Raw genomic sequence first — 13,862 nt, forward strand, 5'->3', positions numbered from 1 at the left:
GGAGTTGTCGTGCAGTGAAGATCATGTCCACGGTTCCTCTGGAGGGGCGGAAGCCGTTCTGGGATTCTGGGAGGGTGTCTTCTGAGAGGGGCAGAAGGCGGTTTGCAAGGATTCTTGCGAGGATTTTCCCAGCGGAGGTTAGAAGGGAGATACCTCGATAGTTTCCGCAGTCTGTTCTTTCCCCTTTTTTGAAGAGGGTGATGATGGTGGCGTCCTTGAAATCTGCTGGGATTTTCTCGGTCACCCACACTTTTTCTATGAGCTGGTGGAGTTGGTGTGTTAGCTCAGGTCCTCCCTCTTTAAAGATTTCAGCAGGGATCCCATCTGGTCCACTGGCTTTGTTATTCTTCTGTTGGCTGATGGCATTGCTGACTTCTTCCAAACTAGGCAGTGCTGCAAGCTCATCCCTGGTTTGTTGTTGTGGGATTTGTGAGAGGACCTCGTCGGCCACATTGGAGCTGCGGTTCAGGAGGCTTTGGTAGTGTTCTTTCCAACGTAGTGCAATTGAGTTTTGGTCCTTCAGGAGTTTGGTTCCATCTGATGAGCGTAGAGGCTGTATGCCATGGTTTCTTGGTCCATAGATGACCTTTGTGGCTTTGAAGAATCCCTGAGCATTATGGGTATCTGCCAGGTGTTGGATTTCTTCGGCCTTCTTTGTCCACCAGATGTTCTTGAGTTCTCTTGTCCTTCTTTGGACCTCAGCTTTTGCACTGGCATAGATCTTTTTCTTAGCAGCACAGTTGATGTCTCTCTGCCATGCTTGGAAGGCTTTCCTTTTCTTGTCAATTAGCTGTTGGATCTCGATGTCATTTTCGTCAAACCAGTCTTGATGTTTCTTGGCTTGGTATCCAATAGTTTCTTCGCAGGCTTGGATGATGGAGGTCTTCAGTTTGTTCCAATGTTCCTCAACATTTTCGGGGTGTTCTGTGGGTAGATGGTCCTTGAGTGCTGTTTGGAGATGGGCTCGCCTGGAGGGCTCCTGAAGGGCTTGGGTGTTCATTTTGCGCCTTGTCTTCCTTCCTTGGAGTCTGCGCTTGGGGGCGATCTTGATAGCCATCGAGGATCGAATTAGCCTGTGGTCAGTCCAGCAGTCGTCAGCACCTATCATGGCTCTTGTGAGGAGCACGTCACGGCAGTCTCTGGCGCGTGTGATTACATAGTCTAAGAGGTGCCAATGCTTTGACCGGGGGTGCTTCCATGATGTCTTGAACTTGTTTTTCTGGCGGAAGAGCGTGTTGGTGATGACAAGGTTGTGCTCCGCACATTTGGTGAGAAGCAGGATGCCATTTGAGTTGCTGTTTCCAACCCCGTCTTTTCCTATGGTGCCTGGCCACAGGTCGAAGTCTCGCCCGACCCTTGCATTGAAGTCCCCCAGGAGAATGATTTTGTCCTCCTTAGGTATCCCCGATAGGACGGTGTCCAGCTGACAGTAGAATTTCTCCTTGATGTCTTCATCAGCGTCTAGTGTTGGTGCATAGGCACTTATGATGGTTGCCCGTTGGTTTTTGGCAAGATCAACTCGGAGGGTGGAGAGACGTTCGTTGATACCAGTGGGTGCTTCGGACAGATGTTTCATCAGATCATTTCTTATAGCGAAGCCAACTCCGTGCATTCTTTGGTCTTCTTTGGGCAGTCCCTTCCAGAAGAAGGTGTAGCCTCCTTTTTCTTCTTTCAGCTGTCCCTCTCCTGCTCTCCGGGTCTCCTGAAGGGCTGCTATGTCGATGTTGAAGCGTCCCAGCTCCCTTGCGATGATGGCAGTTCTGCGTTCGGGGCGTTCACTGCCACTGTTGTCCATCAGAGTCCGTACGTTCCACGTACCGAAGTTCATTTTTCTTTTTTGGCCGCAGGGTGGTGACCCCACTGGACGCGGCAGTCCAGTCAGGGATGAGTGAGGCAGACTATGTTTGGGGCACCTTTTCTAGCCCCCTCCCCATGTGGGGTGAGCAGAGTGGGTCCTCAATAGGGCTGCTCAGTCGTGGATACAGCTGCCGAACTACTCAACTGCCTCGGACCTTGAGGTAGAACGACTGAGTCCGTACCCACCGCCCATGTGCCAGTCTGTGACTAGGGGCTTCCAGATTTCACAGTCCTGCCCCCGTCGCCACTCGCTGATCGCCATGGGACTTTGGTTGGTTGGTTTTTATTTTCTTTGGAAGACGCCTGTGCGTGGATTTTTTTAATGTGTGGAGGTCAGTGCACAACTGATCAACACACAGACTTCACAGAGTGAGGTTCCACTGGTGATGTAGTTTAACACAATGACCGTGGCTTCTCAGTCTGTTGCAGCCTTCTTCCGCCTTCGCAGCCGTTGTAACATGTGCCATGTTATCCTCCGCCTGCTCCGCCGTTGAGGTCTTTGGGTCTTCGGACTGTGCTTGGTCTGGGACCTCCCCCGCGGCCACTCCTGGGAGTGCACGACTCCAGTTGTTGACTATTACTACAGGAGTGGCTTTAGGGGTATGCTAGAGTTTGTGTGCACATCTCTCATGTTTATTGACCAAAGAACACAGAGATGCTGTAACTCTATGAAAACATAGAAAGCCCACTTAGGCAACCATCTTGGGAGATTTGGCTGAGAATTAAGTTACACATTCAGGAAGCCTGAAAATTATTTAATCACACGTTATATTTTGCGTCTCATATGTGCAAACACTTTCTCACAATTTGATAGAATGACACAGAAAAGCAACTCAATCGATAAAGAGGCTTGGCTCAAGCCCATTGAGATCCTCAGTACCTCTGTTATGTTCAGCTCTTAATTTTATATTTCTGTATCATGTTTTAAAGCATCTTATACAAAGCGTGCCATATAAAAATTTAGCTTGCTTTTTTATTCCTGTTTAATATGGTGCCCAATTTTCCAAGAAAGAGTAAATGAAATGAGCCTTAAGGGACAATGTTTCAGGATGGAATGCTCCTTGCAAAATTTCAGCCGTAAATATTCTTTTTCTAGGATAATTGTATGGTACATGGCCAATGCTATTTTAATTGTACAAGGAATGGCCTTCTGAAAATGAGTTCACTTTTTACCCTAATTGGAACTCCAAATAAAGTAGACCCAGTGAATCAGTAGAATTTAGATAAGTGTTGACTTTAATCATTCAAGATTTGATCCAGAGGACCTGCTGTAGCTAGGTTTGGAAGCTATATTGACTGCTTTATGTGTGTGTGTGTGTGTACACACTTTTATGGGCAGTATCTGGTGCCTTTATGGTCATTACAGATATCGCTTATAACAAAAAATATCAGTTTAAATATTCGTTTTGTGTCATCAGAATTGTGGAAATAGCCTATTAGAAATTGTTTTTGCCAGAGTGCATTTTCCATTATCACATTTGCCATTATTACAGAACTAGCTGTTTGGATAGAAGGCAGCCAATAAATATCTGGTGCTGTAGGTTATATTGCAGAGGAAGAAACTGGCAGAACCACTTTTCTGTATTTCTAGTCTAAGAAAACACTGTGAAATTCATGGAGTCAGCATATGTTAAGAAGTAACTTGAAAACACACAGCTACTTCAGATTTGTCTTCAGATGTAACAGCAAGTTTGCTTGATCAATACATTTTAACTATACAACTGTGTTTTTATTTCTTTCTGACTTTTTAGGGATATCAGTATGAACAATATAACAAGATTACCTGAGGATGCATTCAAGAACTTTCCTTATCTTGAAGAGCTGTAAGTATTACATCTTAAGATCTTTTAATAGTGAGAAGTCTGAATGAAGGTTGACTGAAAAATGCATATAAAATAAAAAAAATGGTTGAGAATTTACTGCGAACAAAGAAGGCATTGTACTTACTGGTTAAAAAAATCTTTTCACTTCAAAGCCAAATTGCCAGCTACATAGGATCATTTTAATAGTAATTATTTTAATTGTGATTGTGTAGTGATGACATAGTCTAATTATGGTGTTATCCAAAGATAACAGAGATCCCATGCAATTACAACTGTTTTAAATGGAGCAGTGTAGACTGATTTTATAGCTTCTATAAAATGTATTGCAGCACTGTGCTTCCCATCAGCCAAATTTAGGACAGATATAGCTGTTCTGTCGCCACTGGGTCCAAACAAAATGTCTTTATTCTATAGAACGCACACTTTAAACCCAGTGGGAAGCTGGGGTGCCCGAAGAGAGATTGTTAGAGACTTCCAAAAGTAATGGGCCTTAGAGTCTTTAAAAGTACAACAAAGTCTTTATTAAGGAACAAATCTTCAAACAAAACTTCACGGCTTTACTATTCAAGTCTTTAAGAGACTGGCACTAACTTGGTTTGACTGTACTATCTCATAAGGAAGAACTCTTTATAATCCCTCCCAGGCCGTCCATCACCTAGGCCTTGCTGGTCTGGGTAATACTGCCGATCCCCAAATGCATCTGGAAACCGAGTAACCCACCAGACGAAGCTAGAAGATGTTTAGCTGGTATTCTGTGGTTCTGCAGTGATGTCCTGTGGAAACTTCAGGGCTGTTTTCCCCTCTGGTGCTGTGAGGCTGAGAGGCTGTGAGCTCTCAGCCAGAGCGTTTGGGACCTTTTCCTTCTGTTTCCCTGGAACTGGATGGTCACTGGATGACCCCTGGATGGTCACTGGATGGACCCAGGATCACCTTTGGATGATCCCCGGATGGCTATTTCTATTTCCCCGGAAGGTTTTGAGGAATGAAGCCTTTCCTACGGGACTAGCTGATCTGCGTCCTATAGACTGGCTTCCTTGTGTGACTGAAAATAGGCCCCTTCCCTCCAAAAGGCAAAAAGGGGGCGGGACCAGGGATCCTAACTATAACTGGCAGGTGGCTTACCCTATAAATGCAAATTATAACAGGAAACCCCCTGCTGCAAAATCCCAAGCATGGGTTTGCACACAAACATGTACACGCAGTAAATAAATCTGGAGCTCCTGGAACAGCTGTTCCAGAACAATAGCTGTTGTGAATAGGTGGAAGAGAAAGGTCAGGATGTTTTGAGACAGAAGGTAAGGCTTTATGGGAAAATGCATTACCTTTCTCCTCCTCTCACCATGTGAGCATTAGGCCTTGTTTAGAGAAGGTCATGTAAGAGGATGAGGAAGAAAAATTTATACTATCTCATTGTGTTTTCCACTTCTTGACATAAAGCTTCCCATCTGTTTTTTGATGCAGAAAATGAAATATTTTACAATATCAGCCAATTTCTCTCTGTGTTACATCTTTCCTAACCCAGACCCACCCACCTGTTTTTTTTAAAAACATACAGACAGACAGACAGACAATTTTTATTTTTACATTCTTAAGCTTTGATCTAAACAGTAATATTGGAATGAAGTCTCTGTCTTTGAATAGCAGTGCTTTGACTGATGTTAGACTTCATCTCCCATTAGCCTTAGCCTTCATAACCTATAGTGAAAAATGATCAAAACTGCAGTACAGCAATTTCAGGGTCACATTTTCTCTCATCCTTCAACTAAGATGTTATTTCCAAATGGTGTGTAATTACTCAGAACAGAGAAAAGGTACTTTTTTGGAATGCAATTCTCATTGTACCCTGGATAGCATAGTCAGGGGCCATGCGTTCTAGAGAATTCCGTGGGTTATAGTCTACAAAACAGTAGATGGAATCAGCCAAATTTTTGCTAGTTTGCCTTCTGTCACATACCTATGTCAATAATTTTGTGTTTTATTGGCCTTAAAGGAGAGGGTGTAGTGGAAATGTTTTACAAAGGTTTGCCATTCTGGTCACCCAAAAGTGTTTCCTATTCATCACATATGATTATGCAAATGTCAGGATCCTGTTCAAAGTTAGTACTAACTAATGCACTAATGATAATATTAAGTTGAAAACAAAGGGACAAAGAATAATGCAAACTGTTATTCTTTTAAAATATTTGTTCAAACATAACATTCCAGTAAGGCAGATGTGAGATGTGGATATATTTATAGAAGTCTTTTGTAAATAGCACAACAAGGTGGTTCAGAATAATGAACAATACCGTAGTATATCATTTCAATACAAACATCATAAATTTGGGTTGCAGCTGCTTCTGATTAATTGTCAGAATCTTCAAAAAGACATACAAGGAACTGAATTTTTAAAAATGTATTGTATTTTATGGCATTGAAAGTTTGCCTTTTATGTTGTGAGCCGCCCTGCGTCCCCTCAGGGAGACAGGACAGATAGAAGTAAAGTTTTATTTACTTACTTATTGAATTGGGTATAGTCTGTATGAGAATATAAGCTGTAGGGCTTTTGATTCAAATGTTACTTTTGTTTGGTTGTTTTTATCCTGTCCAAGATGACATACAGCATGGGTTCAAACACAACACAGCTCAAGCCATTTATTGAAGAACAAACAAAAAAATAAGTCATCACATAAAAACGAAAAAATGAATTTAAAAGCTTTTGAAGCATAATGTAAGAGGTAGAATGCCACCTAGACTACAATACTTTTTTGCAATAATCAATTTACGACCAAAAGCCTGTCCAACTAAAAAAAAAGTTTTGCTACCAGCAGAAGGAAAATGGAAAGAGTGCAGTTGTTCCTTTTGGGGAAAGTAGTTCCATAGCCTTGAAGAAGCCACAAAGAAGGTTGTCTCTCATATCCTTATTTAATATTGCTGTGAGAGTGGTGGGAAAAAGAGAAAGTCTCCCCGCAAAGATTTCAGAGCTTGCCAGTCCTCATATTGGGAGATCACAGAATCATAGGATTGGAATAGACCAGATAATCTCCTATATAGAGTTTTGTAGGTCATAACTAGTATTTTTAATTGGACCCAGAAACAGAGTGTAACCAGTCAAGAGATTGTAACATGTTTCTGAGAACAATTTCTATTAGATATGATTATATACAGTTTCTTTCTGGCTGGAAGAATTGTTGTGGTATGATTTTTTTTTTTCGTGTCAGGAGCGACTTGAGAAACTGCAAGTCACTTCTGCTGTGAGAGAATTGTCGGTCAGCAGTCCTACCTGCACAAGGGTTTAACCCATTGCGCCACCAGGGGCTCTATTTCTTGTGATATAATGGCAATATTTGCAAATATTGAAAGTGTTTTTGCAAAGATAATATATGATAATGTTTTTAATATGATGAAAATAATATAAGAAACAACTCTAATAAGCTCTTTCATAAGTGAAAAGGATGCTTACAGCAGGTATATAGCGAGTACAGCTACAGTTGTGTTATCGGCATCATTGTTACCTTATTTATTTGCTTTTATTTTTATCCCACCTTTTTCTATAGCAAATTCAGGCAGCTTAATTACTAGGAAGCACTGGACAGTGTTCTTGTCTAAGTGGAATCAGAGGAGATCTTACTGAGGAGATACAAAAATCTTGCTTGACGTGATTTGCACTCTGATCTTTCTGTGACAATATTTTATTTTATTTCCAGTAAGCTATGTTTTTCTGGGATGGGAATTGTGGAGGGAGTAATCTGAAATCCCCAGAAACACAGAAACGTTAAAAAAGCTTCACCAACCTGCTTAGGCCAAACTGCATCTGATACAAAATGGCTCCACCGAAGGACATTAGCCTCAACCAAAGCAACACAAATAGCCTCAAGCCTGTAGCCAAAGGGGTGTGTTAGGGGTTCAATCCCCCCCCCACTAAATTTTTCAGTTTTTACAAAAAACTGGTTTACTTATTAATTTTAACTGGTTAACAAAATCCCCATGCTAAGTCTATGAGAAGCAAAAATTAAGAGTGCCACCACAACTGCGAGCACTATCTTAATCAAATTTCGACAATTTATTCACATTGTCATTACCTACCTTTCCACCAGTTTACATAGCATTAGCAGCAATAGCCGATATAGTGGAAGCAACCAAGTTGGCCCACTCACAACTTACAGGTAAAGCCTAAGGTGCAGGGGAGAATTTGAAGACCCTCATGAAGGAGCGGGCTATTAAAGGCTGCTCCGCTCCTCTCCTGTGCTCTTTGCTTCAGCTTGGGGTAGGAGGCATGGTCCTAATGGGGAATTAGGCCTTTTCTTACTTGCTCCCCTCCCCTTTTCCAGAGGAAAAGGCACATCTGTAGCAGAGTCCCCCCCCCCCCTCTTTAGAATATACACTTAATAAATAGTTGCCTGGATGAGTTACACTCTCTCAGCCTCAAGTCATGATTGCTAGGCCACAGAAGAAGGTTGCAAAGAATTCCTTCCTTCAAAATAATGCTTAATGAATTGTTGTCTGGCGGGAGTCACACTTTCAGCCCCAGGAAGGCACAGGCAATTCTGTCATTAACTGTATCATTGCATAGTGAGGCGTACATTTTATTGTATGCTCCATGTTAGGAGTTAAGCTTTGGCCTCATGTTAGCCTTAGTTCTTGCGATTATATTAGAAGGAGGGGTCTCTTTTGTTTCAGGCCTTAAATTTTGCCATTATATTGGGAATCTCCATCTTGTTCTAGGCCACGTGTTCAGCTTTACAGCCTTTGCCAATATATTAGGTAACCTTCATTTTGAGGTCTCTAGTTCAGACCTCATGTCGGGCTTCATGCCTTTGTGCTGTTGTTCCTTAGGCTGGGGCCATTTTGCAGGAGGCCATGTGGTCTTCCCCTGTATCTAAAAGGCACTCCAGTTTCTGCCTGGTCAGGCGAATGACCTAACAAACTAGAAGGCATCAGATCTGGTCTGTTCTGGAATCTGTGCAGTCATACTCTCTTGGCCTCAGAGCAAGTCACGGACACACTATTGCAGTGTTTCTCAACCTTCGTAATACCACGACCCCTTAATACAGCTCCTCATGTTGTGGTGACTCCCAACCATAAAATTATTTTCGTTGCTACTTCATAACTGTAATACCCAGGAGGTATTCCATACCCCTTCTTTATACAAGTATTTCCAGAAAGTGTCTTTGGAGCTTAAGATGGAATGCTGCCATGTATTGGTCATGGTTTCTTTACCCATATCTTTTCTAGATAGGGGACAAACTTCTAGCGATTTGAATCATAAGAACTGTACCTAGCAAATATAACTACAGCTGAGGTTTATAAGATGGAAATATAATTTATGTTTTCAAACATAATCAAAAATTCTAACCACAAAGGCTTGAAGACAGTCACTTGACTATGAGAAGCTCTGTAATTTTCAGTTTCTTGACAGTCCTTGTTTAAAATCATCCTAGTGTTAATATTTGTTGTTCCTTGGAATCATTTCCCACTCCTCCGATAATATTTTTTTTAAGTTCATGAATGAAGGTATAAAAAATTAAGGGTTTTTTTTTTTTGCTGTTCAGTGACACATTTTAATTTGTGTGTGTTCTGGGAATTGTTTGCTGTTTATAGTATTTTCCACCACCATTTAGGTATCCCTTCAGCATATTTTGTAGTTAAAACAGTTTTTTCAAGTTTCTGTAAATTGGCATTGTAATGTTAAATGCAATTCTAGTTTCTTAAAATCTTAGGTCTCTTATCCGATTGTTAGTCCTAACTAAGGTAGACTCATTAAAATCAATTGAATTTACACATACATTGATGTATCAAGCACACAATACTTCAGTGGGTCTGCTCTAGTTGGGACTAATAAATAATTAGTCTTAGAATGGTTTGAGCTTAAGTTCCAAACTTAGACATTGATGAAGTGAGGGCCCCAACAATCACAAATGAATCTGGTTTGCAAACCTAGGTGAAGAGACGTATTGCAAAGAGAAACTGTATGCTCCAATGTATTTAGACGCTTCATACTTCTCTGACTAGTGTCACATCCATTTGTCTTCTCCTGAATTCCACAGAGAACTTATTCAATCCTGGATATTATAATAAACAGTGTTTGTGTTCACCATTTTAGTTTATATTTAGAAGCTCCCATTGTCCTGAGTCCAGAAATGCAATTAGTTTAATGGTTAATCTAGAGTGTAGTGGAGTGTGGTGGAGGCTCCTTCTTTGGAGGCTTTTAAACAGAGGCTGGATGGCCATCTGTCAGGGGTGCTTTGTTGTGATTTACCTGCTGCTTGGCAGGAGGTTGGACTGGATGGCCTATGAAGTCTCTTCCAACTCTGTGATTCTCCATGCCACATTTGTATAATCAGCTTGTTTTCTCCTCTCCTCTCTGTTCATGGCTCTTTGAAGAGGTGGTTGTTTACTTAATGTAACTGCTAATTACTGGAAGGGTGGGCATAAATAGAGTCATAGTTTTAACACAGATGAAAATCAGGAAAGGTATAAGCATTATTTACATCTGTTTTATGGTTAGTAAGTTAAAACTATCTGTAACATATCCCCAGGAACCTTGTAATATTTATGAATATAGTGGAAGTCTTCTCTCTGTCAGTAACAGAAACTCGTCTGGAAGTAATTAAGAAATGACTGAAATGGCATTGGTCAAAGTCTGTTAGAAACAGCAGACCACCAAGGACTTCGTCATAGTATTTAATGAAGTGTGTTCTCTTCAGAATGTTCACATGGATATGAAAGATCTGGAATATGATATGGAAATTAGAAATGCAGGGAGGGTTTGGCTTCAATTTCCTGACCTCTTTTACAAAGTCTTTATAGCCCTGTACAGGTTACTCTATTTGTTTTTTGGGTTTTTTTTAATTGATCCAGGTTTGTTGATATAAATGGCTTAAGTTGCCAAGAGTCTGAATTTTGTAAGTTCCATACATTTTATTTACATATGGTAGCTCCAAAATGATAGCACCACTTATAAACAAGACACACAATCATTTGTGTTTTTTAAAATTGCAAATGGATGAATTTGTCTTTTGAAACACGGTATTTTGGTAAGTTCTAAAATGAGTACTTTATCCATTTTCAATATGATTTCATTAGAGGCGGGAAATTTGTGGCCCTCCCCTTCATTGGCTATATGTATACTCAGTGTGATTGAAGTTACAGATCAACATGATCAGAGGTATCACATTTTCCCTATTTGGATATGAAATTGAAGTGACAATTGCAGCTTCATTTAGTTGTAAATAAGGTATATGTCACACAAATGTGTGTGTCTCTGTCTTTCCTCTTTCTATGAGCCATTGTTCGTGGTATAAAAATGGGAAGCTTATAAAGAATCTGACACCAATTTCTTATATTTGGTTTTGATTAAAGAAACTATTTGTGCTGAGTCATTAGACTTTTATGTGGTTATAGCTGGCCCTTCAAATCCATTCCTATATTTATGTGTTCAACCACCACTGGCATTAAAATATCACCGTCGGAATCACTGGGATGCTGTGAGTTTTCTGGGCTGTATGGCCATGTTCCAGAGACATTCTTTCCTGGCGTTTTGCCCACATCTATGGCAGGTAACCTCAGAGGTTGAGGGGTCTGTTGGAAACTAGGCAAGTGAGGTTTATATATCTGTGGAATGTCCAGGGTGGAAGAAAGAACTTGAGGCAAATGTGAATGTTGCAAATGCTTGAGGGAAGTGTGAATGTTGCAAATGGCCACCATGATTAGCATTTAATGGCCTTTCAGCTTCAAAGTCTGGCTGGTTGCTGCATGGGGGATCCTTTGTTAGGAGGTATTAGTTGGCCCTGTTTTAATCTTGTCTGGCATTCTCCTGCTTTTTGAGTGTTGCTCTTTATGTACTGTCCTGATTTTAGAGGTTTTTAAAAATATTTGTAGCCAGATTTTGTTCATTTTCATGGTTTCCGCCTTTCTGTTGAAATTGTCCACATGCTTGTGGATTTCAATGGCTTCTCTGCAGTGGTCCAGCATTTCTGTGTTTTCAAATAATATGCTGTGTCCAGGTTGGTTCATCAGGTGCCTGCTATGCCTGACTTCAGGAAACGTGAGGAGAGAATGCTTCAGGAACATGGCCATACAGACTGGAAAACTCCCAGCAACCCTATGCTCTTCTTGTTTGAGCACACTGGAAGACTGTGACTCCTTTGTTACAATAGCTCCTCTGGATAGTGTTTTGTTTCTGGGCACAATTCAAAATGGTGTTTGAACTTATGGCTTGTTGAAGGCCCCTATGAGCATGGCTGGATTTATTTTTATATTGGGAAGAGTTCTCCATCTCACTATATAGACATGCCTGGTGGGAATGTCCTGGAGTCCTAGTGCTCTAGGACTCTCCACTTGGGGAAGTTAGATTGCCTGTCTCCTTGTCATTCTGCCAGCATGTGAATATATTTTTATTCAAGTAGGCTTTTGGAACTTGCTGTTTTATAAGGAATGACTTTTGTTAGTATTCTGTACTGCTTATTTGTTTTGCAGATAGCATATAAATGTTTTTGGTCAAATAGATAGCAGAAACCGAGTCGAAACCTCCAAGATGCTGAAGATGGGAAAGCCTATATATCCCTATGTACAGTTGTCTGTCTTGTCAGTGTATAACGACATTTAATGTTTGCCGTATATGTGTTCTGTGATCCGCCCCGAGTCCCCTTTGTGGTGAGAAGGGTGAAATATAAATAATGTAAACAAACAAACAAATATTCATGTTCTGTAAGTTTCAGACTTGGATTACAATCCTGATTACATGTGGTACACATCAGTCCAAACATTACCAATGCATCAATTATAAGTGCTTTAGTTAGGAATCAACTGTTAATTGTAACTGGGTAGTTGGCTGCTTTGTCAGCTGTTCTGGTTTCCATACTGTTTCTTAGGTTGATTTCAGCATGTTCATCTTAACTTTTTAAATCCTTTAATGGCTTGTGACCATATTATCCAATGGGTCCCCTTTAAAATATTAAACCAGAGAATTTTTCTACTTGTTTGTCCAGTAGAAATCATACTACTGGAGAAACCACACAAAATCAATTTATGAGTTGGCGTTAATATAAGGCATCCTATGCAGAGGATCTCCCCAAATTAAGCTCAGTCAGTGGGCAGTTTGACATGTGCAGGATGAAAATCAACATTTACGTTTGCCTTGCTCTTAAAATATTTTGTAAGTATTCACTGTAGTTTTAAATATGTGGTAGCCTTTCGAGAAGGTATTTTCAGTGGATATGCATCTTTGTATTGTTTTCACATGGTTGAGCAATTTTGTCCATAAAATGCACAATATATAAGCTTATGAGACAATTCCAGGTCAGCAGTTCTGCCTCTGTTTTTTGATGGACACTAAAAGGATTGAGAACTTCTTCTAACAAATTGATAATAATGTGTCAAAGATTCCCCTCTTGCTTTAATTTCTTCTTTAAGATTGGCCAATCACTGTACTCTGAAATGAATAATATTATTTTGCTGTGGAAAATGCACAGTGAACCCACTTAAATATCAGCTGCAGTAAACGTTTTTGCAAACTTTCCTTGAACTTAATGTGATGTTTGTACAGCTGCATAGCTGATGCGTGCTTATAATAGATATGGAAGAAGGCCATTTTATCCATATGGTAGAGTAAGGGGTCACCATACTATCTGGAACAGAGAAAGGGGCTTTTAGGGATTTCACAAAGGGGTGAAATGGAGGAATGAAAAGAAGGGAGTCTTTTGTGTAGAGCCAAAGATTTTCACCAGTGTTTCTATGTCATTTCCTTTTCTCTGTTGTGCAGTAATCGCAGCAAGTGAAACATCTGAATGTTGAGTATTATAAATCAACTAAAACTAAATCAAACATTTCACTGATAATGTGTGTTCCAAAACAGTAATATTTTAATAAAGCAATGTTAAAAACAACTTGAGAACATATCCTGGTGTGTCCGGGAAACTCTTTTAAATACTAAAACATGTTAATCTTCCTTGTCCGAAGACTCCATGCCACTGTCATTGCTGGCATTATCTGATGCACTGTCCTCAGCACTTCTCACAGAAGATGTTTGTATTTTTTTTTGAAATGGCATTTAAAAATATTTAACATGGTTGAAAATATTTAGCCCTAGGACCTGCTGCAATAGTCTACTCTAATTTTTGCTCTACCGCCTCCTTCTTTTTCATCTTTAGGATATGTTTCAAAATATGTCAGAACTAAAAGCAATTTAAACCTTTCTGGAAC

General features: G+C 40.3%; 1 protein-coding gene across 2 annotated transcripts in view; it reads left to right on the forward strand.

The window, feature by feature from the left end:
- LGR4 (leucine rich repeat containing G protein-coupled receptor 4) overlaps positions 1-13,862 on the forward strand; it is a 91,913-nt gene that overhangs the window by 41,015 nt on the left and 37,036 nt on the right. For both annotated transcript variants that reach the window (XM_060766011.2, XM_060765994.2), the window contains exon 2: positions 3,609-3,680. In XM_060766011.2, coding sequence (XP_060621994.2) covers positions 3,609-3,680 — 72 coding nt within the window. The remainder of the gene's footprint in view (positions 1-3,608; positions 3,681-13,862) is intronic.

Source organism: Anolis sagrei, chromosome 1 (genome assembly GCF_037176765.1).
Source record: "Anolis sagrei isolate rAnoSag1 chromosome 1, rAnoSag1.mat, whole genome shotgun sequence".
Taxonomy (NCBI): Eukaryota; Metazoa; Chordata; class Lepidosauria; order Squamata; family Dactyloidae; genus Anolis; species Anolis sagrei.